This window comes from Hemitrygon akajei, unplaced genomic scaffold, assembly GCF_048418815.1.
Source record: "Hemitrygon akajei unplaced genomic scaffold, sHemAka1.3 Scf000047, whole genome shotgun sequence".
NCBI classification, from domain to species: Eukaryota; Metazoa; Chordata; class Chondrichthyes; order Myliobatiformes; family Dasyatidae; genus Hemitrygon; species Hemitrygon akajei.
Genome location: NW_027331933.1, coordinates 2,847,593 through 2,874,625, shown reverse-complemented (window position 1 = coordinate 2,874,625; position 27,033 = coordinate 2,847,593). Strand labels below are relative to the sequence as shown.

The following is a 27,033-nucleotide window of genomic DNA, read 5'->3' as shown; positions in this document are numbered from 1 at the left end:
GAGACAGCCGCTTCAAAAGATGCCTGCTCAAGTACAATGGCATGCAAAAGTTTGGGCACCCCGGTCAAAACTTCTGTTACTGTGAATAGTTAAACAAGTGAAAGTGGAACTGTTTCCCAAACGGCATACAGTTCAAGATGACACATTTCTTTAATATTCTAAGCAAGAGAACTTTTTTATTTCCATATTTTACAGTTTCAAAATAACAAAAAAAGGGAAAGGGCCCAAAGCAAAAGTTTGGGCACCCTGCATGGTCAGTACTTAGTAACAACTCCTTTGGCAAGTATCACATCACAGCTTGTAAGCACTTTTCGTAGCCAGCTAAGAGTCTTTCAATTCTTGTTTGGGGGATTTTCGCCCATTCTTCCTTGCAAAAGGTTTCTAGTTCTGTGAGATTCTTGGGCCATCTTGCATGCACTGCTCCTTTGAGGTCTATCCGCAGATTCTCAATAATGTTTAGGTCAGGGGACTGTGAGGGCCATGGCAAAACCTTCAGCTTTCGCCTCTTGAGGTAGTCCATTGTGGATTTTGAGGTGTGTTTAGGTTCATTATCTTGTTGTAGAAGCCATCCTTTTTTCATGTTCGGCTTTTTTACAGATGGTGTGATATTTGCTTCCAGAATTTTCTGGTATTTAATTGAATTGAATTCTTAAATTTAATTTAATTCAATTAAATTAAATTGAATATTTAATTGAATTCTTTCTTCCCTCTACCAGCAAATGTTCCCCGTGCCACTGGCTGTAACACAGGCCCAAAGCATGATCGCTCCACCCCCGTGCTTAACAGTTGGAGAGGGGTTCTTCTCATGAAATTCTGCACCCTTTTTTCTCCAAACATACCTTTGCTCATTGTGGCCAAAAAGTTCTATTTTAACTTCATCAGTCCAGAGGACTTGTTTCCAAAATGCATCCGGCTTGTTTAGATGTTCCTTTGAACCTTTTGAACAGAACTCTGAGCTCTTTGGCTTTAACCCAAACAGTGGTATGGGGAACCACCAGTCCTGTCTGTCGCCAAAGGAAATGTGGAACTTCAGCCAGTAATGCACTGCCCTCTCTTCCTTCATCCACATCCAATCACCGTGACTGTCCCTCGAGGGGTGCATAATATTGGCTTTCCTCAGTGACGCACCCCGCAGGGTCATAGCACAGAGTCACATGAGAGTCGGCTGCTGGCAGAAGTGGTTCTGTCTGTTCATTGTCATTATGGTTTCTCGCCTGTAACTCCTGATAGGTTTGGTATCTCAATTCTGCCTTCCATTTCCGCCCCTCATCAGCTGAGAGAATCACACAGCAGAGACCGAATAAATCTTGTAGAGTCACATTAAACATTTGTGTAGTACTGTGGACATACTGAGCAAATTGTGCTGGTTTTTCTTTTCTATCTGGGGCCTGATTCATGATCATTATCATTTCTTGAGGCTTCCAGGGAGCATACACAGGAATCACTGAGGGCTGTCCCTCCTCTTAGTCCTAGGGGGAGCATTTGCTACTGCTGTTCAGGAGGATTTAAACTAATGTGGCAGGGGGATGGGAACAAGTGCAGAGAGACAGAGGGGTGCAAAATGAGAGTAGAAGCAAAAAGTAGTAAGGTGAAAAGTAAAAGTGGCAGGCAGTCAAATCCAGGGCAAAAATCAAAAAGGGCCACTTTTCAACATAATTGTATAAGGGCTAAGAGTGTTGTAAAAACAAGCCTGAAGGCTTTGTGTGTCAATGCAAGGAGCATTTGTAATAAGGTGGATGAATTGAATGTGCAGATAGTTATTAATGAATATGATATAGTTGGAATCACAGAGACATGGCTCCAGGGTGACCAAGGATGGGAGCTCAACATCCAGGGATATTCAATATTCAGGAGGGATAGACAGGAAAGAAAAGGAGGTAGGATAGCGTTGCTGGTTAGGGAAGAGATTAACGCAATAGAAAGGAAGGACATTAGCCTGGAGGATGTAGAATCGATATGGGTAGAGCTGTGTAACACTAAGGGGCATAAAACGCTGGTGGGATTTGTGTACAGGCCACCTAACAGTAGTAGTGAGGTTGGGGATGACATTAAACAGGAAATTAGAAATGCGTGCAAAAAAGGAACGGCAGTTATAATGGGTGACTTCAATCTACATATACATTGGGTGAACCAAATTGGTAAGGGTGCTGAGGAAGAGAATTTCTTAGAATGTGTGCGGGATGGTTTTCTGAATCAACATGTCGAGGAACCAACTAGAGAGCAGGCCATTCTAGACTGGGTATTGAGCAATGAGGAAGGGTTAATTAGCAATCTTGTCATGCGAGGCCCCTTGTGTAAGAGTGACCATAATATGGTGGATTTTTTCATTAAGATGGAGAGTGACATAGTTAATTCAGAATCAAATGTTCTGAACTTAAAGAAGGACAACTTTGAAGATATGAGACGTGAATTAGCTAAGACAGACTGGCAAATGATATTTAAAGGGTTGACGGTGGATAGAAGCATAGAAACAGAAAATAGGTGCAGGAGTAGGCCTTTCGGCCCTTCGAGCCTGCACCGCCATTCAGTATGATCATGGCTGATCATCTAACTCAGAACCCTGTACCTGCTTTCTCTCCATACCCCGATCCCTTTAGCCACAAGGGCCATATCTAACTCCCTCTTAAATATAGCCAATGAACTGGCCTCAACTGTTTCCTGTGGCAGAGAATTCCACAGATTCTCCACTCTCTGTGTGAAGAAGATTTTCCTCATCTAGGTCCTAAAAGTCTTCCCCTTTATCCTTAAACTGTGATCCCTCATTCTGGACTTCTCCAACATCGGACAGAGAGTGGAGTATCTGTGGAATTCTCTGCCACAGGAAACAGTTGAGGCCAGTTCATTGGCTATATTTAAGAGGGAGTTAGATATGGCCCTTTTGGCTAAAGGGATCGGGGGTATGGAGAGAAAGCAGGTACAGGGTTCTGAGTTGGATGATCAGGCATGATCATACTGAATGGCGGTGCAGGCTTGAAGGGCCTAATGGCCTACTCCTGCACCTATTTTCTATGTTTCTATGTGTGGAAAATTAAAATCTCCCACAATCACAACATTGTGCTTACTCCAAATATCTGCTATCTCCTTACAAATTTGCTCCTCCAATTCTCGCTCCCAATTAGGTGGTTTATAATACACCCCTATAAGTGTTACTATACCTTCCCCATTCCTCAATTCCACCCAAATAGGCTCCCTAAATGAGCCCTGTAATCTATCCTGTCAAAGCACTGCTGTAATATTTTCTCGGACAAGCATTGCAATACCTCCCACTCTTGCCCTTCTGATTCTATCACACCAGAAGCAATGAAATCCAGGAATATTTAGTTGCCAATCACACCCCTCCTGCAACCATGTTTCACTAATAGATACAACATCATATTTCCAGTTGTCAGTCCATTCTCTAAGCTCATCGACCTTTCTTACAATGCTCCTAGCATTAAAATAGATGCATTCAAGAAACTTTCCCCGTCTTCCTCTCTGTTTATCCCGAACGGTGCAAACAACTTTATTATCTCTTTTTTTCCCCTTCTCCCCTACAACTTCGGTCTGAGCGCTCCTACATCAGGGAGGAAGTTCAAATCATCTCTGTGTTAAAAGTTTAGCCATCAAGGTGACTGAAGGCAGCTGCAGGTTCATGAGGGACTGTTACTGTCAGATTCTGCAGTTCTTGCGGCTGCTCATCACACCCAGGACTGAACCCTGGTCACTGAGCATTGGAGGTGTCCGTTCTGCTGATGTTAGTCTTAATCTAGACAGGCGTTTAATATTGTGGATCTGTGAACGATAAATCAGTTCTGTATCAAATCCCGTGTCTCAGGTACTTACTGTCTCTACCACACTCACAATGTACACTAGAAAGGCCACTCAGCCCTTCTGGTTCCTGCCCATGTTTCTGTTCCATATCCGTATATCAAAATCTCTCCCTGTCGTTCCCCTCTCACTCCCCTCTCACTGAGATGACAGGTTGCAACTAGTCACCACTCCGTGGGATAAGAGATTTCCCATGAATTTCATGGAAACATATAAATGCACAACACATTACTGATGCTTTGTCCCACATTGCTGTGCCGACCATGTACCGTAGATTCCGGACTACAGAGCGCACCTGATTTTAAGCCGCTGGCTCTAATTTTAGAAATAAAATCATTTTTTTAATTGTACAGGCCGCATCGGATTTTAGGCCGCACCGGATTTTCGGCCGCAGGTGTCCCACGTTGTAATATGAGATATTTACACAGAAAGATATTACACGTGAGGATTTTTTTAACTTTTAATTAAATCCATATGGTAACAAAAACAAATACATATTGCAAATGCTTTTTTTCGAACCGTGCCCGTACGCGGCTACTTTTAAATATACGTTGCGTATACTTCTTTACTGAACAACATTCCAATATCTCCAAACGACTGGTAAAAAATATATATACTGCAGCCTACCAGGAAAAGTTATTGATACCTTTAACTTAAAAGCAGAGTTCGCTCAGATCCAAAGCCGCTCGCGTAATGCGCTCCCCCCCCCCTCCGTCCCGTTTCATCGCAAACGGCATTTAAAAGCAGAGTTCGCTCAGATCCAAAGCCGCTCGCGTAATGCGCTCCCCCCCCCCTCCGTCCCGTTTCATCGCAAACGGCATTTAAAAGCAGAGTTCGCTCAGATCCAAAGCCGCTCGCGTAATGCGCTCCCCCCCTCCGTCCCGTTTCATCGCAAACGGCATTTAAAAGCAGAGTTCGCTCAGATCCAAAGCCGCTCGCGTAATGCGCTCCCCCCCCTCCTTTCCGTTTCATCGCAAACGGCATTTAAAAGCAGATTTCGCTCAGATCCAAAGCCGCTCGCGTAATGCGCTCCCTCCCTCCGTCCCGTTTCATCGCAAACGGCATTTTCCTACAAGACACCGCGAAACCGGGTGTGACGACATAGCATCCCGCGATGTAGTACAGAAAACAAATATAGTTTAAACTAAGTAGGGTAGGTAGCACAATGCTTCGAGTGTTTTCCATGTTGATGAGGGTGAGTACAAATGACTGATTTACAATAATTTAATTGTGAAAGTGCGCTTGATTTATCGTACAATTTCATTGGACCTCTGTGAACTACTCATCAATTTTATTGGTCTACTGTTACCAGGCAAAATGTTTACGAGGCGGCATGAAAAAAATCATGCATTAGCCGCTTCGGATTATTGGCCGCAAAGTTCAAAGCTGTTCAAAATGTGGGAAAAAAGTAGCGGCTTAAAATCCGGAATCTACGGTATCTTACTCTAGAAGCTGCTTAGAATTACCCTCCCACATAGCCACCTATTTTCCTAAGCTCCATGTACCTATCTGAGAGTCTCTTAAAAGACCCTATTGCATCAGCCTCTACCACCATCGCTGGCTGTGCATTCCACACACACACCACTCTTTGCTTAAAAAACTTAGCTCTGACATCTCCTCTGTACCTACTTCCAAGCAGCTTAAACCTATTCCCCCTCGTGTTAGCCATTTCTACCCTGGGAAAAAGCCTCTGGCAATCCACACGACCAATGCCTCTCATCATCTTATACACCTGCATGAATTCCCTGCATGATTTTCTCCAGGGTGAATAAGACGATGAGCTCACTGTGGTTGTGACATTCTCTCTCTTTCTCTCCTTGTGTCTGACGTCACAGCCCCGCCTCACTCAGGCTCTTAAAGCGACACTCACAGTAAATGAACCTGCGGTCTCGTAACACAATGCACCTCTAAAGTCTGACAGCAGACTAGCGAGTGAAACTTCGATGGTGCAGAGTCAGAAACCAAAGAGTTGCCAGCCTGAGTCAGGGGCTCCAGAGGGAGATGGGGTCCAGAGGAGGAGGACGAATAAGACCAGCAGGATGTGGCTACAAAAGAAAGATCAGAAACGTTTGGAAACTGGTTGACTGGAAAAAAAGGTGTTTAATTTCAGGCAGCAAATGTGGAGAGGAATAAAAAGACAAAGTTTAGGCCGAGCCCCTTCAGCGTGCCTAGCCTGTCTACTCCGCTGCTTAGTTGCTCTCTGAATTGCAGAGTTCCTCCAGCGTTTTTTGTGTGTGCGTCTCTGTATTTCCAGCAACTGCAGAATCTCCTGTGTTTTATACCTGCATTTTACTTTGGCATTAGATACACATTGATATTGAGTATATTGTTTATGGGAGCCGCTTTCTGAGTTAAAACAGCTACTGATTTTTCTATACACAGGGAAAAAGAATGAGTATGGACATTGAACCGGTGCTTGCAGAAATGTTTAATGGCACCGTGATTACCCATAGGGCCATGCGTTAAGAATTTCGCCGGCGCTGAAGCGCTGATGAAATGCGCAGGCGGCAGGCTGAGGACGTCCCCGAGTTTAACGCATGCGCGCAGTACACAGAAGGCTTTGAAAATGTCGGCTGCCGTTAAGAGCATTTATCTTAAACACCGACTTTGGGTCAATTCCTGTGAAATCCGGACACAACATGACCCGCAATCCTGGGACAGACATGCTCTCTTCCCTGTCTCTCAGCCCCACGATCCGTACACGGGCCCCGGGGAGCTTCCGGCTGATGAGGGAATGGGAACCGATGGATCTCTCAGACAGAGCTGAGCTCCAGCTATCTAAATGCAAGGATTATGAACTCGGAGAAAGGGAACAAAATCTTTTACATCACCTGTTGAGAAAATTACCTTTGTTCTACCTCCAATCACAAAGAAGAGGAAATCTGCAGATGCTGGAAATCCAAGCGACACACACAAAATGCCGGAGGAACTCAGCATTAGTAGTCTTTTCCATAGATGCTGCCCGGCCTGCTGAGTTCCTCCAGCATTTTGTGTGTGTGTTGTTTGTTCTACCTCCTCCTGTTCTGAACTTTTCTACCGGTGAGAACATGTTTTGACCCATTCTTTCTGGGTACGTAATGATATCAAACACCTTTGTCCTGGGCAACAAGTAGCTTTCACATCACAAATGTGCCAGACTCCAGTGAGACAGAGAACTGCCCTTCCCTTCATATTCATTGGGATTGCCATCACTGAGTTCACCACCGTCAGTCATTGGGGGAGGGTTCAGGAGAAATATTTATCTACAACACAGAAACTGCTGTTACCTGTCTGTATTGTGGTGATGCAAAAGTTGCTGAAGAATTTGCAAATGGGAAGAAGTGGAGTGAAATTTGGAAATCTGACTTTTTAAAGCGTCATTTAGCAAACAAGTCACATATGGACAGTGTGCAAAAGCTCTGGCGAGAATATCCTTCATAACCCACTCTAAGCCTGCTACGTAGGTTGTGTGAGAGTGCAGATGAACTCAATCGAACCCAGAGGAGATCAAAGTTTTTTTTGACAGTGATTTGCTAGCTGTGAACTTGAATACCTCTCTATATAAAATTCACTGTGCACATGTTGTCACTGGGTAAAAAAATACACAGTACATGGTTTATGTGCACACTTGTCATTACAAATTAGAGGGGACATTGGTGGGAAGGTGGTGAGACCTCCAAGATGTGCATCCAGCTGCCGCTTGTAACCCGGCACTTTAAGGAGTTGGAACTGGAAATGGATGAATTCCAGATCATTCAGGAGTTGGAGGGGGTGATAGATATGAAGAGAGGTGAGTTACACCCAAGGTGCAGGACACAGGAAGCTGGGTGAGAGTCAGGAAGGGGAATGAGGTTACATACCCATCGCAGAGCACTCTTGTGGCCATCCCACACAACAACAGGTGGAACACTTTAGAAAGTATTGGGGGGGATTACCTGGCAGAGGAAAGTCAAAGGAGTGATAGGGGATTCATTAGTTAGGGGAACAGAACAGGAAGGGGACTAATATCCTCGTGGTAAGGGTGTGAGAGCAAGTGTGGTGGAGGGGGGTGCTGATGTGGTTAAAATAATTTGTAGGGGGAATGGGAGCCAGAATGACAGAACAGGGTGATTTGAATTGAATTGACTTTCTTACATACATATACATGAGTAGAAGTCTTTACGTTACATCTCCATCTAAATGTGCAATGTGTAATTTATAGTAATTTATAATAAATAGTTTGTGCATAGAACAGTTAGTATAACATAGATATGCAATTGTATCAGCATGAATTAATCAGTCTGATGGCCTGGTAAAAGATGATGTCCCGGAGCCTGTTGCTTCTTTTGCTGTGGTACCGTTTCCTGGATGGTAGCAGCAGGAACAGTTTGTGGTTGTGGTGAATTGGGTCCCCAATATCTTTTGGGCCCTTTTTCCACACCTGTCTCTGTAAATGTCCTGAATAGTGGGAAGTTCACATCTACAGATGCGCTGGGCTGACCCGCACCAATCTCTGCAGGTTCCTGAGATTAAGGGAAGTACAGTTCCCATACCAAGCAGTGATGCAGCCAGTCAGGATGCTCTCAATTGTGTCCCTGTAGAAAGTCCTCAGGATTTTGGGCCCCATTCCCAACTTCTTCAATTATCTGAGGTGAAAGAGGTGCTGCTGTGCTCTTTTCACAACACAGCCGGTATGTACAGACCATGTGAGATGCTTGGCGATGTTTATGCCGAGGATCTTAAAGCTTTTCACCCTCTCAGCCCCAGATCCTTTGATGTCAACAGGGGTTAGCCTGTCTCCATTCCTCCTGCAGTCCACAATCAGCTCCTTTGTTTTCTTGACACAAGTCAGATGTTGTTCAGACCTCAGACAGAGTCAGCAATCAAATGGTTGAGCATGGTGCGATGAATGTGCTGAGCTGTGTATATCACAATGCAAGAAGCATCGTAGGAAAGCCCGATGAGCTCAGGACAGGGAATTATGATATTGTAGCCATTATAGGGGCTTGTTTACACTCAACAGTCTGAGGGATTTAGAGATATTTGTAGAGAGATTGCAGACCATGCCAAGAACCAAAGGTTGTTCCAGTAAGTGATTTTAACTTTCCATATATTGACTGGGACTCCCATACTGTAAAAGGATTAGATCGGGTAAAGTTTGTCAAATGTGCCCTTAATCAGTATGTAGAATTCCCAAAGTAGAAGCTGTTAGGAAATGATCCAGGGTGGTGACAGAATGCCATGAGATTCAAAGTAAATATGGATTAACAGAGGTCTGGACCACGGGTTGAGATACTAAATTGCAGAAAGGTCAATTTTGAAGGTATCAGAAAGATCTGACAAGTGTGGTTTGATAGATAGATAGATAGGTTATTCATCCCCATGGGGAAATTCAACATTTTTTCCAATGTCCCATACACTTATTGTAGCAAAACTAATTACATACAATACTTAACTCAGTAAAAATATGATATGCATTGTTACATAACCTCGTAACCAGGTAACTTACCAGCAAAGATAGCGGGATCAGCTGAGTCGGATGCTACTATTTTCAAACGTTTTATTCAAAAAGGGGCACAAACGTATGGTTAATACAAAACATTCAGATCATATACATCGTCAAAACTCAATCTAAAACACCGGTGTAATAATAATCATTCAAAACACAAGGTCGATCGTCGTCTAGGGGTAATGTAGATTTTATATCGTTCGCTGGATATCTAAAAGTCTTTTAGATCACGGCAGTTTCACTTAGTTGCCAGCGGAAGTATCGCGTTGGTGCACTTTTGTTAGAAAGACCGAGAGAGGGATTTAAGAGTTTACCCGATCGGGTTTCCAACCTGGAGTATTTCAGTTTGTCGGAGCCTCGTTGGGGAATGAACGCTCATCGGTGGCCTCCCCTGTAGCTAAGCCGTTCTTCCGTTGTGGGGGTCGCCAATCCCAGGCAAGGAAAAGATACACACGAACCCCACCACCGGCTGTAGCTATTAAAACACTGTCGCAGGATTTCTAGCGTTTCTCCTTCGTGTGTTTCCTTGGTGCGTCTGAGACCCCGCCTCGGCAGCCCCTCTTTATATCTGGACTGGCAGGGTTGTAGATGTCAATCAGGGTGGGGGGGTTTGAGGCGATCTTCCCCCCATTACCTATCTCACATTGCCCTGAAGGTTTGCACGTAGGTCACGTCCGCATTCCCCAAAGGTGCCTCCCAAGACAATGGCTGTGTCCAAGGCTGAGCGGCCAGCCCACATTGCAGACTGTAAGGCCCTCTCTCTCTTGAGACTCTCCCAAGGGGGGGGGGGGGGGGCTGAGGCCATAACAGCATCTAAAAACACCCTCTCAAAAAGCATTAATAATAGCTTTTAAAAAGTTCTTAAGTAGTTTACTTAAATACATTGAGTCCTAACCCTGGCACTTTAACATATCTTACTCCTGGCGGTTGAATTGTAAAGCCGAATGGCATTGGGGAGTATTGACCTCTTCATCCTGTCAGAGGAGCATTGCATCGATAGCAACCTGTCGCTGAAACTGCTTCTCTGTCTCTGGATGGTGCTATGTAGAGGATGTTCAGGGTTTTCCATAATTGACCATAGTCTACTCAGCGCCCTTCGCTCTGCTACCGATGTTATACTCTCCAGTACTTTGCCCACGACAGAGCAATCCTTCCTTACCAGCTTATTAAGACGTGAGACATCCCTCTTCTTAATGCTGCCTCCCCAACACGCCACCACAAAGAAGAGGGCGCTTTCCATAACTGACCTATAGAACATCTTCAGCATCTCACTACAAACATTGAATGACGCCAACCTTCTAAGGAAGTACAGTCGACTCTGTGCCTTCCTGCACAAGGCATCTGTGTTTGGGACAGGCTGTTTCCTGGCAAAGGAGTACCTGTAAGTGGGAGGCCTTCAGATGTAAATTTTTGAGGATGCAGAGTTTGTATGTGCCTGCCAAAATGAAAGTTGAAAGGTAACTGGTCCAGGGAACCTTGCTTTTGAAGAGAAATTGAAGCCTCGTATATTTTGTTCCTCTAAATGCCTCAGACTGTTGGGTGCTACCGAGACCCATTAATGACTACAAGTCATGATTCCACGCACTGAGCTCAGCTGACTTTTTTTGTTGTCTTCTTTTGGTTTCTCAAATCTTCCGAATAGTTTTTGTTCTTTTGTTTGCCCTCTCTTAGACATTTACGTTGGCTTTGGCTTCTCATTTTAGCCACAGTTGTGTCCTCCTGTCTTACTAATGCTTCCACTTCTGTGGAATCACTCAGGTCCCGAATTGCTCCAGAAACCCCAGCCACTGCTGCTCAATTGTAACTCCTACCCTTTCCCTTCCAAACAAGTTTGGCCAGCCTCTCTGCCATAGAACCATGGAGAAGTTCAGTAAAGAAACAGGCTATTTGTCCCATCTAGTCAATGCCAAAAAAGCATTTAAACTTGCAGTGCGATCTGGACCAGCTGGCAAAATGGTTTGAGAAATGGAAAAAGGAATTTAATGCAGACAAGTGTGAGTTGTTGCACTTTGGTCTGACCTACCAAGGGAGGTCTTTCACAGTGACTGGTCGGGCACGGAGGAGTGTTGTAGAAGAAAGGCACCTTTTGTAGAAGAAAGTCCTTAATTCACTGAAAGTGGTATCACAGTTAGATAGAGATGGAAGGGAAGATTTTAGCCCAATGACCTTCATGAACAAAAGTACTGACAAAAATAGATGGATGTTATGTTGACCTGTAGAAGACATTGGTGAGGCCTAATTTGGAGTACTGATTGCAGTTTTGGTCACCAACCTACAGGAAAGATGTAAGGACTTTGAAAGAGTTCAGAGAAAATTCACAAGGATGTTGCCAGGTCTGGAGGACTTGGGTTATAAGGAGAGATTGAACAGGTCCGGACTTTATTCCTTGGACTGTAGGAGATTGAGGGGAGATTTGATTGTGATAGAGGGGCATAGATAGTGTAAATGCAAGCTGGCTTTTATCACTGAGATGGGGTGGGAGTAAAACCAGAGGCCATGAGTTAAGGGTGAAAGGTGAAATGTTAAGGGGAACATGAGGGGAAACTTATTCACACAGACAGTCATCTGGGTGTGGAATGAGCAGCCAGCTCAAGTGGTGCATGCAAGCTCGATTTCAACATTTCAGAGGTTCATGTAAGTACTTGCATGGTAGGGGTAAGGGAGTGGGCAGATTAAATAGTTCAGCACAGACTAGATGGCCCAAAGGGCCTGTTTCTGTGTTGTAATTTTCTACAAGAATGTGAAATATTACAAAAATTCACTCTGTCTTTTTAACGGCTGTGCGGACCAACCATTCACCTCAACAGGAATTTTTTATATGGCATTAAAACTGTGGCACTTTAAGTTAATAATACATAAAAGAAAATCGCAGATGCACATCAAGAAAGACTAATTGCGTGAGACTGTTTTTGTTACTGTGGGGCCAGGCACCCATGCAGCTCAGCAGGAACAGGGAATAATACCAATGGAGAGAGTCCAACTCAGCCAAGGTACAAATTGGAAATGGCAGAAATGCCCCATTCTTATAGAAACAGGAAGAGCATCAGGGAATTGATGGTCATTCCAGATACCAGCACTCTGCCCAGTCAGGAGATGATTTCTCTGTCCAACTTGGGTAGAATCTCACTGTAACCGTGTGATACCAGATCAAACCTTGGTAACTCAATTAATCTCATCTGAAATGTTGTCCGACACCCATTGATGGATTTTATAAATCTTTTTACAGGTTAAAAACAAGAAGGAATTTGTTTCCCGGAAGTTCAAACACGGCACACCAGTTTGGTTGTCTCTGTCCAGATATTTAAGAAGTGGAGCAAGGGATCCAATTGACCACCCTTCCTGCTCAGACTGTGGGGAGGGATTCACTCGGTCATTTGACCAACTGGCAACCCGTCATTTTACATAGGAGAAAGGCTGTTCACCTGCTCAAACAGTGGGAATGGATTCACTCAGTTATCACAATTGAAGGTACATCAGCAAGTTCACACTGGGCAAGGCCATTCACCTGTTCTGTGTGTGAGAAAGGATTCAGTCAGTCTTCCCACCTGTGGACACACCAGTCAGTTCACTGTGGGCAAAGGCTGGTGATCTGCTGAATATCTGGGAAAGGATTCACTCAGTCATCTGACCTAATGGCACACCAGCGTGTTCACACTGGGGAGAGGCTGTTCACCTGCTCAGAGTGTGGGAAGGGATTCACTCGGTCATCCACCTTACTGGTACATCAGCGAGTTCACACTGGGGAGAAGCCGTTCACCTGCTCGATCTGTGGGAAGAGATTCACTGAGTCATCCACCTTACAGAGTCATCAGCGAGTTCATACTGGGGAGAAGCCGTTCACCTGCTCAGAATGTGGGAAGGGATTCAGACAGATATCCCATCTACTGAGTCATCAGCGAGTTCACACTGGGGAGAAGCCATTCACCTGCTCAGAATGTGGGAAGAGATTCGCTCACTCATCCAACCTACATAGTCATCAGCGAGTTCACACTGGAGAGAGGCCATTCACCTGCTCAGAGTGTGGGAAGGGATTCACTCGGTCATCTCAACTACTGGCACACCAGCAGGTTCACACTGGGGAGTGGCCTTTCACCTGCTCAGAATGTGGGAAAGGATTCACTGAGTCATACACCTTACTGGTACATCAGCGAGTTCACACTGGGGAGAAGCCGTTCACCTGCTCAGAATGTGGGAAGAGATTCACTCAGTCATCCAATCTACATAAACATCATCGAGTTCACATTGGGAAGAAGCCGTTCACCTGCTCAGAATGTGGGAAGAGATTCGCTCACACATCCAACCTGCATAGTCATCAGCGAGTTCACACTGGGGAGAGGCCATTCACCTGCTCAGTCTGTGGGAAGAGATTCACTCGGTTAGCTAACCTACAGAGACATCAGCAAGTTCACACTGGGGAGAAGCCGTTCACCTGCTCAGTCTGTGGGAAAGGATTCACTCAGTCATCCCAAATACTGGAACACAAGTCAGTTCATAGTGGGGAGTGGCCATTGTTATGAATCCCTAGGTTTCGTTTGATATGGACTGTCATTTTAAGAGATTAAGAAGGTGAATCAGTCTGACTTGCAGCTTGTTTACATTGCTCGCATCTTGTTTAGTTTTAACTGAGGACACAGACACTCAGAGTCAGACGGAGACGGATGAAAAATGGAAGGATTGAAACCAGGGAACTAGTGGCCAAAGGTCACTGTTTAGAACTTTCCTTTGCCCACAAGGGTGGGTTAATTAAACAGTCACCATACATCGAATGTGTGGTTGCCAACTCATTTAACCCATAGGAGTGGATCTGATTTGGGATATCCTGTGGAGACCACTTATGTGTTAACCCTTGCCTGGGTGTGATGTGGTCATTCGTTTGAAGATGATACCCCTCATGACAAGTCACTTTCAGTGATAATTCGTATGTAGATTTGTAAAGATGACGGATAAAATCTACAGCTACTGTTCTCTCATTTTAACACTGTGGAACCTGTAGAACAGACAGACAGACAGACGTACTTTATTGATCCTGAGGGAAATTGAGTTTTGTTACAGCCACACCAACCAAGAATAGTGTAGAAATATAGCAATATAAAACCATCAGTAATTAAATAATAATAAGTTAATCTTTGCAAGTGGAAATAAGTCCAGGACCAGCCTATTGGCTCAGGGTGTCTGACACTCCGAGGGAACATTAGAAAAGTTTGATGGCCACAGGCAGGAATGACTTCCTGTGATGCTCAGTGTTACATCTCGGTGGAATGAGTCGCTGGCTGAATGTACTCCTGTGCCTAACCAGTACATTATGGAGCAGATGGGAGAGATTGTCCAAGATGGCATGCAACTTGGACAGCATCCTCTTTTCAGACACCACCGTCAGAGAGTGCAGTTCCACCCCCAGTTCATCACTGGCATTACGAATGAGTTTGTTGTTTCTGTTGGTGTCTGCTACCCTCAGCCTGCTGCCCCAGCACACAACAGCAAACATGATAGCACTGGCCACCACAGACTCGTAGAACATCCTCAGCATTGTCCAGCAGATGTTAAAGGACCTCAGTCTCCTCAGGAAATAGAGACGGCTCTAACCCTTCTTGTAAACAGCCTGAGTGTTCTTTGAGCAGTCCAGTTTATTGTTAATTCGTATCCCCAGGTATTTGTAATCCTCCACCATGTCCACACTGTCCCCTTGGATGGAAACAGGGGTCACTGGTGCCTTAACCCTCCTCAGGTCCACCACCAGCTCCTTAGTCTTTTACACATTAAGCTGCAGATGATTCTGCTTGCACCATGTGACAAAGATTTCCACCATAGCTCTGTACTCAGCCTCATCTCCCTTGCTGTTCAACATAACTGCCTTCTCTCGACATTTACCGTGAATTACAAATATCTCTCTCATCACCTGTTTTGTGGATGAACTGAACTTTCATTCTTTACCACCTGAAGACTCCAAGCCTTGTTTCCCCCAAGCTCAATAGTTTGGGAGTTATATTTACACATAACACTGTTAACTTTTGTTTAACTTGCTTAAGTTACTATATTATAAGTGGATACTAATAAGGATTGTGGTTCGCATCAAAAACAGACTCCAGTAGAAGTCTGTTGCTGCTGGTTCGTTTCTGAAACGTTACGGTTTGTAACAAAATTTGGGCCTGCATCTGGGATATAATCAAATTTGAGGATTGATTAATTATCGATTTCATTGGGGAAATCTCTTTTAATTTATTTCTGTGTGGAAAATTTGCAGCAATGGATATTGATCGATGTCAGGAAGCGCCAGCCTCTGAGGCATTCGAGGACGCCAGAAGGGTTGTGTTGTTGAGTATTGCTGAAAGGTTAAAACTTGCTAAAGTGAAATCGACAATGAGGAGGGCACAGATGCAGAGGATAATAGCTGAACATTATGTATCTGAGGGTGTGTTTAAAGTGGAGGAGTTGGATGTGTTTCCTGAAAGTAAACCTAGTGAGCTTGAGCTCCAGTACAAGTGAGAAAAATTAAAGATGGGGCTGTGGAAAGGCAGAGGCAGTTTGAGGCTATAGAGGCAGAAAAGCAGAGAGAAGAGGCATAAAAACAGACAGAAAATTGTCTCATAAAGTGTAATAAAGGGAAAGGCTTAGCATGCCTAATCTGCTTTGACAGTTAATGAAGCAGCTGATTATTTACACTGCACCAATCATCGTCACTGGGCTATAAACGTGCAGGAGCAGTGTGTGGTTCAGTGCATTGCTCAAAGCCACTCACGCTGCCTTGGCTGAGGCTCGAAATCATGACCTTCAGATCGCTAGTTCAACACCTTAACCAGCTGGCCATGCACCACACATTATGACCTAGTGAAGCAGGCTGTGCTCAAAGCTTGGTCCTAGTTGGTCCTAGAAGCATACAGGCAAAAGTTTAGAAATTTGTAGAAATCTGTGAACCAGACTTATATGGAATTTGCTTATGAGAAATTTGTGTGTATTGCCCGCTGGTGCACATAATAAAATGTAAATGATGATTTTAACAGCTTGAAAGAGTTGGTTTTTATTGCAGAATTCAAAAAGTGCGTCCCTGATGACATAAAGACGTATTTAGATGGAAATGATGCTGCCACTATGCAGGAGTCTGCTAGATTAGCAGATCAGTTTGCTTTAACTCATAAGGTTATGTTTACCCTGAATAAGAGTTTCGAAAACAGTAGCAGGGATAACCAGGGTAAACCAGAAATTAATGCTGGGATTTGTCACACTTGTCAAGTTTTGACTAAACATAATCAGGTCATCCCAGTGGTCCCACTCCAACCTATACCTGCATTCGGTGAACCCTTTTCCAAAGTTATAGTGGATTGTGTTGGCCCATTGCCGAAGACTAAAGCTGGCCATCAGTATCTGCTAACTATTATGTGTACTGCATTCAGATTCCCAGAGGCAATGCCTCTTAGAAATATTAAAGCTAAAAATGTGTCGAAGGCGCTTACCGAGTTTTTTTTTACTTTATTTGATTTGCCTCAAGAAATCCAGTCTGATCAAGGAAGTAATTTTTCATTTGGGTTATTCCAGCAGGTAGTTTATGAACTGGGAGCAAAACAAATTACATCGTCTACATACCATCCGGAATCACAAGGGGCTTTAGAAAGATTTCACTCTAGCCCCAAAGCAATGATTAAGACATACTGTGTTGAAAATGGAAACGACAAGGATGAAGGAATACATTTGCTTTTGTTCGCAGTAAGAGAGTCGGTTCAGGAATCATTGGGCTTTACTCCATTTGAACTCTTATTTGGTCGCAGAGTGAGGTGAGCTTTGACCTTGTAAAAGGAGCGGTGGATTGATGGCGATGTACATGTTAACTTGTTAGACTATGTTTTAAAGTTCAAAAATAAACTACTCCAATTCTGTAGCCCAGCAAGACAAAACTTAAAGATTTCTCAAAACAAAATGAAGTGTTGGTTTGTTAAACAGGGTTGCGAAAGAAAATACCGGGTGGGGGATAAGGTGCTTATCCACTTCAGGTGAAATTCAATAGACCGTATGAAATAGTCTCTCAATTTAATGATGTGAATTATGTTATTACAACACACAACCGAAGTAAACTAACACAGCTGGTACACATGAATATGATAAAGCCTTATTCTGACGATTAGGCACGATATGTGTGTGTTGTTGTCAAAATATATGAATCTGGCAACCCTGAGAATGAAACAATTGACTCGTCTGAGACTTTTCACAAGCCGAACATGGTCCCAGTTAGACTAATGAACTCCGTTGTTCCAGAAAATATTGATAACAAGTTGGCTCATCTGCAGCCAAAGCAACAACAACAGCTGAAGGAATTAATTCTGAAGTTTAAAGATTTATTTCCCGATGTTCCCAAGCAAACCACGGTCTCAGTACATGATGTAGATATTGGTTAAACCAAACCGATTAAACAACACCCATATCGCATGAACGTAGAAAATGTAAATTGGCTGAGCAATTGTTGTAAGTGTGGAAACAGATTCAGTAGGTCTCAGAGGCACTGATTATGGGAAGGTAAATGCAGTAACAAAAACAGATGCCTATCCGATCCCTAGGGTGCATGATTGCATCGATAAGGTTGGAATAGCTAATTTCTTACAAAGATTGATCTGTTGACAGGGTATTGGTGTGTTCCATTGACGGACAGAGGTAGAGAAATTTCTGCATTTGTGACACCATCTGGGTTGTATGAATACAATGTTTTGCCTTTTGGAAAGAAAAATGCTCCAGGAACATTCCAGATAATGATTGATTTTGAAATTCGAGGGTTGGAACACACAGATGCCTATATTGATGACTTAGTCACAGGGAGTGGCACTTGGGAAGAGCATAGCTCTGCAGTAGAAAAGCTGTTTGACAGGCTTTCCCAGGCCAGCCTTACAGTTAACTTGGCTAAGACTGAATTTGGCCATGCCTCTGTGACCTGTCTTGGCTATGTTGTAGCTCAAAGGAAGTTGGCTCCTGTTCGGGCAAAAGTCCAGGCAATTTCTCAAGTTCCTATTCTGACTGCTAAGAAGGCTCTTAGAAGGTTTCTGGGAATGGATGGATATTATCGTAAGTTCTGTAAGAACTTTGCTGCTATCACTCTTCCTCTGACTAATCTCCTGAAGAAGGGTGAAAAGTTTGTTTGCACTGAACCTTGTCAGGAGGCATTTGATCGATTGTTATCAGTATTTGAGATTAGGCCAATCAATGTAGTATTCTCAGCAAATTTAATTAGCAGATTGGAGCTGTGGGTGGCAACACGAGTCACGGGTGCACAGAAAGTAAATGACAGGGCCAAACAGACAAACCTGTGGGTTGTGTGTCCTGAGGGTCAGCGAGACAGAGGAGATGGAGCCCACTGTTACCACCTGCCGGCGATCTGACAGGAAGTCCAGGATCCAGCTACACAAGGCAGGGTGAAGGCCGAGGTCTCTGAGCTCCTTGTCGATACTTCATGCCTTTGTATGGCTACTGCTCTGCCCATGACTGCAAGGAACTGCAGAGAACTTTGGAGAGCAGAGAACATCAGAGAAACAAGCCTCCACTCCATGGACTCTTCCTACACTTCCCCTCCCTCGGAAAAGCAGGCCATGTACACAAAGAACCTCATAACCTGGACATTCTTGCTGCAAACCCGCTCCCACATTGGCAGAGAGATACAAAAGCCTTAAAGTTGTACCTGGTGTACAACCAGGCTGAAGGATGGCTTCCTGTCTGCAGTTATAAGCCAAATGAAAGATAAAATGGACTCGGCCTCACAATGTAACTCGACGTGACCCTGCACCATATGTCTATCTGCACTGCACTTTCTCTGCAGCCATAATGCTTTGTTACAGTTATTTTTCTGTTGTATATGAGCTCAATGTACTGTTGTAATGTATCGATCTGTGTGGATGGTACATCAGGCAAGATTTTCACTGTAGCTCAGTACGTGATGATAATAAACAAATTCCCCACTTTAATTGTGTGGAAATATTAGACAGACTGAGCTTCTGCTCCGGAGCCACAGAAGGAAACTGAACTGTTGTCATTTCTGTGGAAAGCAAATATATGGAAGATGCTTCAATCTCACATTACGATCTGCGGTAAATGGGATTAGGTGACCGGTGGTGGGTCTCCCATATCAATATCAGAATCAGGTTTAGTAGCACCGGAATATGCCATGACATTCGTTGTCTCTGCGGTAGCAGTAGAACCTAATTCTTAACAAAAGATTTTAACAATTGTGATTTAAAATAAGTATATATATGTAGTACAAAAATAGAAAAAATAAAAATGTAATCAAGTATTCTAATTGTGTAAAAGTAATAAACTATTTTAATTGTGTGGAACTATTTGATCCGGATCTCACTGCGTTGTCTGAAGGGGACAAAGGTGAAGCTACACGTACACGTCGAGCAGTGACCCACAAATGCTGCAGATCTGCAGAAAAAAGTGAACAGGAAACGGGATCAGGTGACGGGTGGAGGGACTCCCTCCTGAACCGGTGACTCTGCTCCTCACCCCTCACACACTGCCCGACCCATCCGCCGCATTCCCCACATTATTCCATATTTACTCCAGATAGATGTCTACTTTTCCACACCATATCTACACCGATCCCTTTCCCTCCACCCCCAGGTCACAGAGTCACGGGCTTGATTCCCATCCCCTTTTTCAGAGACTGGGATCCCTGATTCAACCGGTAAAGATGCTTTGCATTTCGATGTGTTCACCTCTCAGTCCTCGATTCTCTAAATGACATTTAGAGTTATCACATTTGATCTTTCTTCAGGTTATGACCCCACCTCTCCAGGGATCAGTCAGGTGAATCTTCATTGCACTCTCTATAACAAATACTCTCTAACCTCTTTGTTCATCCTCTATGGAATTAATTTCCATCTTCTGCAGCCCCGTGTTGCCCCAACCACTCACCTCCCTCCCATGTCACTATTTTCACCTTCCACCTCCCCCCTCACCACCTCCCCCCTCACCTGGATCCACCTCTCACTCCCCAGCTCTTGCCCCATCCCCACCCCTCACCTTTTTTCTGACTATTTCCCGTCCACTCTCAGTCCAGACGGAGGGTCTCGGCCCGAAATGTTGAAGATCCATTTCCCTCCACAGATGCTGTCCGACCCATTGAGTTCTTCCGGCAGTTTGTTATTTGGTCTGAAAAACCCGTGTTAGTATGGGGAGCGGGATTTTACACCATATTGCAGGGTTAGGGTTAATGTACTTTTCGGTGAGACAAGAACATTAATCACGGGTTTCATCACTGAATCCAGTGTTGTGGGATGTAAAGTCCCCTGTTATGTGTCCGGCTGTACCGTGTTGTTGGTGGAGTGGGCAGCGTGGTGTTTGTCTCGATTCGGGTCACAGCACCAGAATTGCCAGCGGGGTCCACACACAGTGTATTAGTCAACAGAAAACCTCCCGTCCCTGCAGTCTTTGACTCCTGGTAAACTCAACACCCTGACAGTGTAGACCATAGATACCCCTTCCTCTCAGAGTCAGCGGATCATTCAGACAGCTGATCGCTGTGAGGAATTATATTTATTGATCATTAAAGTTCACGCAGATTCGTTTGGACGGATTTGATGTGGAGTTCGGGGTGTCCCAGTGAAAGGGCCGGACGGCCGAATTCTCTCCATTGTCCAATCATCGTTCCAGGTGAGGCGACACTTCACCTGTGAATCTTCCGGGGTCGCCTGTTGTGTCCGCTGCTCCCGATGCGGCCGCCTCTACACTGAAGACACCGGATCCTCCGCAGTTGTGCCGGGTAGGAGTGTTTTTAACGGGTGTCGATATTTTTCTACCATTTTGTGCGGGAGGGGTGGGTTTTGGAGGTTGATGATCGGGATGCCGTTCTTTTTGATGCGGAGGGGGGAGGGAGTTTTTTTTCTCTCTGAACGATGTTCATGCTTTCTTTGTTTCGTGGTTCTCTGGAGAAGAAAAAACGGCATTATTTATGAATACCTGCTTTGATAATAAATTAACTTTTGAACTATACACTCCGAGCGGGACTTCCCGGTGTCCAAACATTTCAATTCCGATTCCCATTCCCATTCCGACGTGTCATCCCATCCCTTGCCAAGATGAGGCCACCCTCAGGGTGCAGGATCAGCAACTTATATTCCGTCTGTGTGCCCCCACCCAACCTGATGGTATGAATATCGATTTCCCCTTCCGGTGAACAAATTTACCTCACACCCCTCCCTCCCACTCCCTCTCATCCTCTCTGTCTTTGTACGTCCTCTCACCTGCTTATCACTTCACTCTGGGTCCACTGCTCCATCCCTTTCTCAATATATTGAAGTGTACCTGTGAGTATCGATACTCAAAATATCCTCACACGTCAGGTGTTACATGGTTCGACCTTTATACATCCTGTTTAGTGTTTAAATATATAAAAAGTTAAAGAAGCTTGAAACTTTACATAAATTATTATCGCAACTATACGAATAGAAAATATTGTATTTTGGAAGTGACAAATGTTAACAGGAGGAGAGCAACCATTTGGGAGATTTGGAAATGCATTTCATCTCGTTCATTGCCTCACTAAATTACTCTTTTTCCTATCAACACAAAGAGAACAAGAGCCTCTTTTCAATCAACTATAGTTGGTGGAGCGAGGCCAAGGATTTAATCAGCCACTAATTATATGAAATGACGTAAAACTAGCTTGTAGCCTAGAATTTTTTTTTCCATTTGGCTTCCAAAACAAAACTAAATATATCCAGGTGTAGAAGAGGATTTTGGATGATTACCTTGAATATTTCATCAAAATCAGGCTGAAGATGAGCGAGCAGTGAATTTTTCTTTCATTATTTTCGACTCTTAAGCATAAGTTTCGATGTTCATTCCGTGCTTAATATAGCTCCTTCCTGGTATCCAATGGTACAAATTGGAAAGAGCGGAAAAATGTTTGCATTTGTGTACATGTATTCCCCAGCTTCCTTGGATAACGGGTCGAGTGAGAAGGAATTTCACAAATACCTAAATTAAAAACAGTCACAGCTCCAGGATTTCACCAAAAACGATCAAATATCCTAATGTTATTAGTGGTAATTGTCCCCACCAGCCAACACCCCCGCTTCCGTAAAATTCCCTCTATTTAATATCCGGGGTTGTTAAATTCCGTGCTTGTTTATTTTGACTTTTTTACAGAGGTGTCGGAGCGGCTCTCCGGTGAGCTCTGGTAGCACTGCACCCCTAAATGTATGAGACAGTACAGTGTTAAATGCAAAACCCTGAACAGTGTTGATGATCAGAGGGATCTTAGACTCCAAGTTCATCGCTCCCTGAAAGAGACTGCACAGATTGATCGGGTGGTTAAGAAGGCAAATGGCGTGGTTGTCTTTATTAGTTGAAGGACTGAGTTCAAAAGTCATGAAGTTGTGTTGCAGCTTTGTAAAACTTGTTAGCCCACATCTGGAGTGTTTCATACAGTTCTGGTCGCTCCCATTCTCGGAAGGACGTCGGGGCTTTGGAGAGGGCGCAGAAGAGGTTTACCAGGACACTGCCTGGATTAGAGGGCATGAGCTATAACGGGAGGCAGGACAAACTTGTGTTGTTTTCTCCAGAGCGGTGCAGGCTGGGGTGAGGCTGGATGGACGTTTATCAGATTACGAGAGGAACAGATAGAGTGGACACAGGGTATGTTTTTTCCTGGGGGTTTGAAATGTCTGACACATTTAAGGTGAGAGGAGATGGGAGGCGCGTCTGTTTATTTCCACAGAATGCTGGGAAGCTGGAGTCTATGCCTGGGGTGTTAGACCCCACCGGTCACGTGATCCCATTTGCCCCTCCCATTTAACCGCAGATGTAACGATCTCTTTGTGCATGTTCACAATCTCCAGGTGGGTGGTCACGCATCCTCCATGTTGTGTTGGGAAATCTGATGTTGACCACTGAGTCCCGTTAACTTCCCCGAACTCGCCTCGCTTCCTGAGGCTCCTCACATTTGTCCTGGAGCTTTATGGCGGTTGTGTCTTCTCCCGGACTGGGGTGGGTGAGAAAAGAGAACGTCCCAGGTTGTGGGGATCCTTGATTTCACTGCCTGCTTTACCGAGGGACTGGGAAGTCTAGGGGGGAGAATGGTTTCTGTGATGTGCTGATCTGGATCCAAAGGTCTCTACAGATCCTGACAGTCACGGGCGGAGCAGGTACCATGCAAAGCGTGAAGTGTCCGGATGGGAAACTTTCTATGGTGTGTTGATAAAAATTTGGTGAGGGTCAAAGTATATCTGGCAATGTTCTTGTTATTTTTGCTAATTCTGTCATTCTAGAATTTTTTTGTACAGTAGTATGTACTATTCATTCAGTACCTATGTGTTGCTGGAGGACCATCAGTGATTGTCCTTGATCCCTTCTCCCACCTGGTTCCATCTTCTCATCTTGTTCAACCTCTGTCCAGTCTCCTCACATCCCCCCCCCCCAACCCCGCTTCAGTGATTTACATCAACAATCTGGGTCATCCTCAGTCCGCCTTGTATCCCACCTCCTCAATGTTATATATCAGCAAACTTTCTTCCAACCCTTGTCTGCATTGTGAAGTGTTCTTTTGTACCTTTGGCCTCACTGAGTCATTTCCAGAATCGGTTATTGTTAGCTGGAATGCCAGAGTAACATCAGGTACCAGTTCTGTTGTGCATTGGTGTGGAGGTGCTAGTTTATGAACAGTGACGGGCTGACACACTGCAGCATGTTACTGGCTGCAAAGAGTACTGGGAGAGTTGGTGCTTGGGCTCTAATCCTATGATCGGCATTCCAGGCAAATGGAACTGCTGGTGTTTTGGCTTTGACTTTGGTTAGTGCTTCTACAGATGGGGCTGGATGCTCGTCCTGCAATGAAGCAGAAATTTTGAGCAGCTGGACATTGGTTGTGGTGAAATCCTAGATTGCACTACCCAGTGTGAGATGTGGGGATGATGTGTGAGACGTTCAGGGTCGGTGAGTGGCAGATTCAGCTGTGTGAGTCTGTGAGGTTGGGTCCTGGGATATCATAGTTTTTGATCCAGGTAAGGTGGACCCAGGGATCGAGCTGTTTGGGCTTGTGAGGTGTTGATCGAGTATTTCTGGTCTGGGATCAGATGTTTGTTTCTGGAGTTCCTTTGGAAGCAATGACTGCCAATCTGAGGAGAGCATGAGTTCCCATTCCATCCTCACAGGGAGAGGCTGTGAGTAAATGGGCTGTTCCGTGTTTACAACAGTAGAAACAGTAGAAATAGACTGAGTTTGGTGTTCAAACTGTGTTTGGAAATTCCCCCCCCCCCCCCCCCCCCCCCACTGTCACACAGTGGAAATCAGGCAGCTGTGCTGGAGATCTGCACTAAAAACTGAAAATGTTTGAAGTCATTCTGATGAAATGTTATTAATTGAATTGTATTGTAAGCTGTTCCTTACCTGCTGAGTGTTTCTGGTAATTCCAGTTTCTTTTTATTTCTTGGTTTATATTTCATGAAATGGACCTGTTTTAACCTGGAAATGAAAATGGCTGTGATAGTTTGTAGGCCTCCGTTAGAGTCTCTGCAAGTCTCCCCTCTCCACGCCACCGATGTTGTCCAAGGGAAGGGCATTAGGACCCATACAGCTTGGCACTGGTGTCGTCGCTCATGGACACACACGCAGCCTCAGCCAAGGCTCGAACTAGCAACCTTCAGATCACTAGACCAACACCTTAACCACTTGGCCACACGCCAGCACATGTGATAGTAGAACAGTAAAGAGAGCACAACATTTCCCTTTAAATTATCCTGGTACCAATTTGTCTGTTATTCCTGGAAATGTGTTCAGTACAGTTGTTGCTAACAAGGTTTACATGAATAATCTCAGGAATGATCGACGTTATGTATGAGGAGCATTTGATGGTTCTGGACCTGTGCTCAATGGAGTTCAGAGGGACGGTGGGGAAGGTGGAGGGATGTATCGTTAAGTAAACTTACCGAATGCTGAAAAGCCTGGATACAGTGGACATGGAGAGGATGTTTCCATTAGACAGAGAGTCTGTGATCTGACAGCACAGTCTCAGAATAAAGATGCTTCCTGTTAAAATTCAGTTGAGAATTTTTTTTTTTGCCAAAAGATGTCTGATCTATGGAATTTGTTGCCACAGAGTCTGATTGAGGCTGCCATTTGGGTATATTTATGACAGAGATTAATATATTCATGATTGCTAAGTAGCTTCAGGGTTACAGGAGGAAGGCAGGAATATGGTGTTGGAATAAAAATCAGCCGTGATTGGTGTGGCAGACCAGATGGATTGAATCATCTAATTCTATTCCTTTGTCTTATGTCTTACCATGACTGAATGATGGCTCCTTCCTATCCCATATCGTTTTGTGACATATGAGGGACAATAAAAGATTGTTCACTGAGATCATTATATTTGCCTTCAACGTTTAAATTTCAGTGAGTTTTGTTCCTACTAACATTAAGCAGAAATGTTTGGTCCTCCTTTGTATTGTTAATGTGCTTCATTATCTTTCATGTTAAAGTTAGACCTGCAGTGAGAGATTTATTGGAAGAAAAACCACGACTGAAGACAAGGGAACAGCAACAAGTGAACCAGCCCGAGGACTGAGAGCACCAACTGGAGAGGACCCATCTGACTCAGGGTTTCCATTGATTCAGTCAGGAGAAAGTCTGGTGAGTCTCATTTACTCAAACACTGGTCCTTTAGACATTACGTATCTGCACAAAGGAAGGTAGGAAATAGTTGGGAGTGAGACAGAATGTGCCCAGAAGAACCAGTTATGCCTCTGTCAGAACCAGTTGTGAAGAAGCCCCCCCCTAATGTACCCTTTAAACTTTTTGTCCTTCACCCTTAACCCATGTCCTCTGGTTTTTTTTTCTCCCCTAGCCTCAGTGGATAAAGCCTGCTTGCATTCACTCTATCTATACCCATCATAATTTTATATACCTCTATGAAGTCTCCGCTCATTCTTCTACGCTCCAAGGAATAAAGTCCTAAACTATTCAACCTTTCTCTGTAACTCAGTTTCTCAAGTCCCGGCCACATCCTCGTAAACCTTCTCTGCATTCTTTCAGCCTTATTAGTATCCTTCCTGTAATTCGGTGACCAGAGCTGCACACGATACTCCAAATTCGGCCTCACCAATGCCTTATACAACCTCACCGTAACATTCCAATTCTTATACTCAATACTTTGATTCATAAAGGCCAATGTATCAAAAGCTCTCTTTACTACCCTATCTACCCGTGACTCCACTTTTAGGGAATTTTGTATCAGTATTCCTAGATCCCTCTGTTCTACTGCGCTCCTCAGTGCCCCACCATTTACCTTATCTGTTCTACATTGATTTTACCTTCTGAAGTGCAACACCTCACACTTGTCTGTATTAAACTCCATTTGCCATTTTTCAGCCCATTTTTCTAGCTGGTCCAGATCCCTTTGCAAGCTTTGAAAACCTTCCTCACTGTCCACTACACCTCCAATCTTTGTATCATCAGCATCTCTGGCAGGCTGTACCTGGGAATTATTTCCCATAATAATACCTTCACAACAGTCAGCAGTATTAATGGTAGTTGGAAAAGCTTCAACCCATCTACTAAACACGTCTATAATAACTAAGCAGTATCTATAGCAATGTACTCTAGGCAATTCAATGAAATCAACTTGTAGACACGAAAAAGTTTCACCCGTCAAGTGAGTTGTACCCGGTGTGCAGGGTACAGGTTACCAACCATTCCCTCCTTTCCCAGATGTGTACAGTTATGTACATAATTGACCAATATTGGTAAAAACTGTGTAGGAACACAAACCTGTCCCACTGGGTGATCCA

The 27,033-nt window shown here is 44.3% G+C and overlaps 3 protein-coding genes across 3 annotated transcripts in view; all 3 read left to right on the top strand.

Annotated features, from left to right (window-relative positions):
• Positions 1 to 27,033, top strand: part of LOC140720808 (uncharacterized) — a 290,042-nt gene that overhangs the window by 111,507 nt on the left and 151,502 nt on the right. The window lies entirely within an intron of this gene.
• On the top strand, positions 12,907 to 13,850 carry LOC140720811 (uncharacterized). The gene has a single exon (XM_073035654.1). It carries the CDS (start codon positions 12,907 to 12,909, stop codon positions 13,789 to 13,791), a length of 885 nt encoding a protein of 294 aa, XP_072891755.1. The 3' UTR covers positions 13,792 to 13,850.
• Positions 20,809 to 27,033, top strand: part of LOC140720845 (uncharacterized) — a 202,431-nt gene continuing 196,206 nt past the window's right edge. Inside the window, exons 1-2 of the mRNA XM_073035707.1 lie at positions 20,809 to 21,008; positions 25,726 to 25,876. The gene's annotated coding sequence lies outside the window, so the exon portion shown is untranslated. The remainder of the gene's footprint in view (positions 21,009 to 25,725; positions 25,877 to 27,033) is intronic.

Coding starts and splice junctions, on each gene's coding strand:
- LOC140720811 (XM_073035654.1), top strand. CDS start 12,907: ATGGCACACCAGCGTGTTCACACTGGGGAGAGGCTGTTCACCTGCTCA.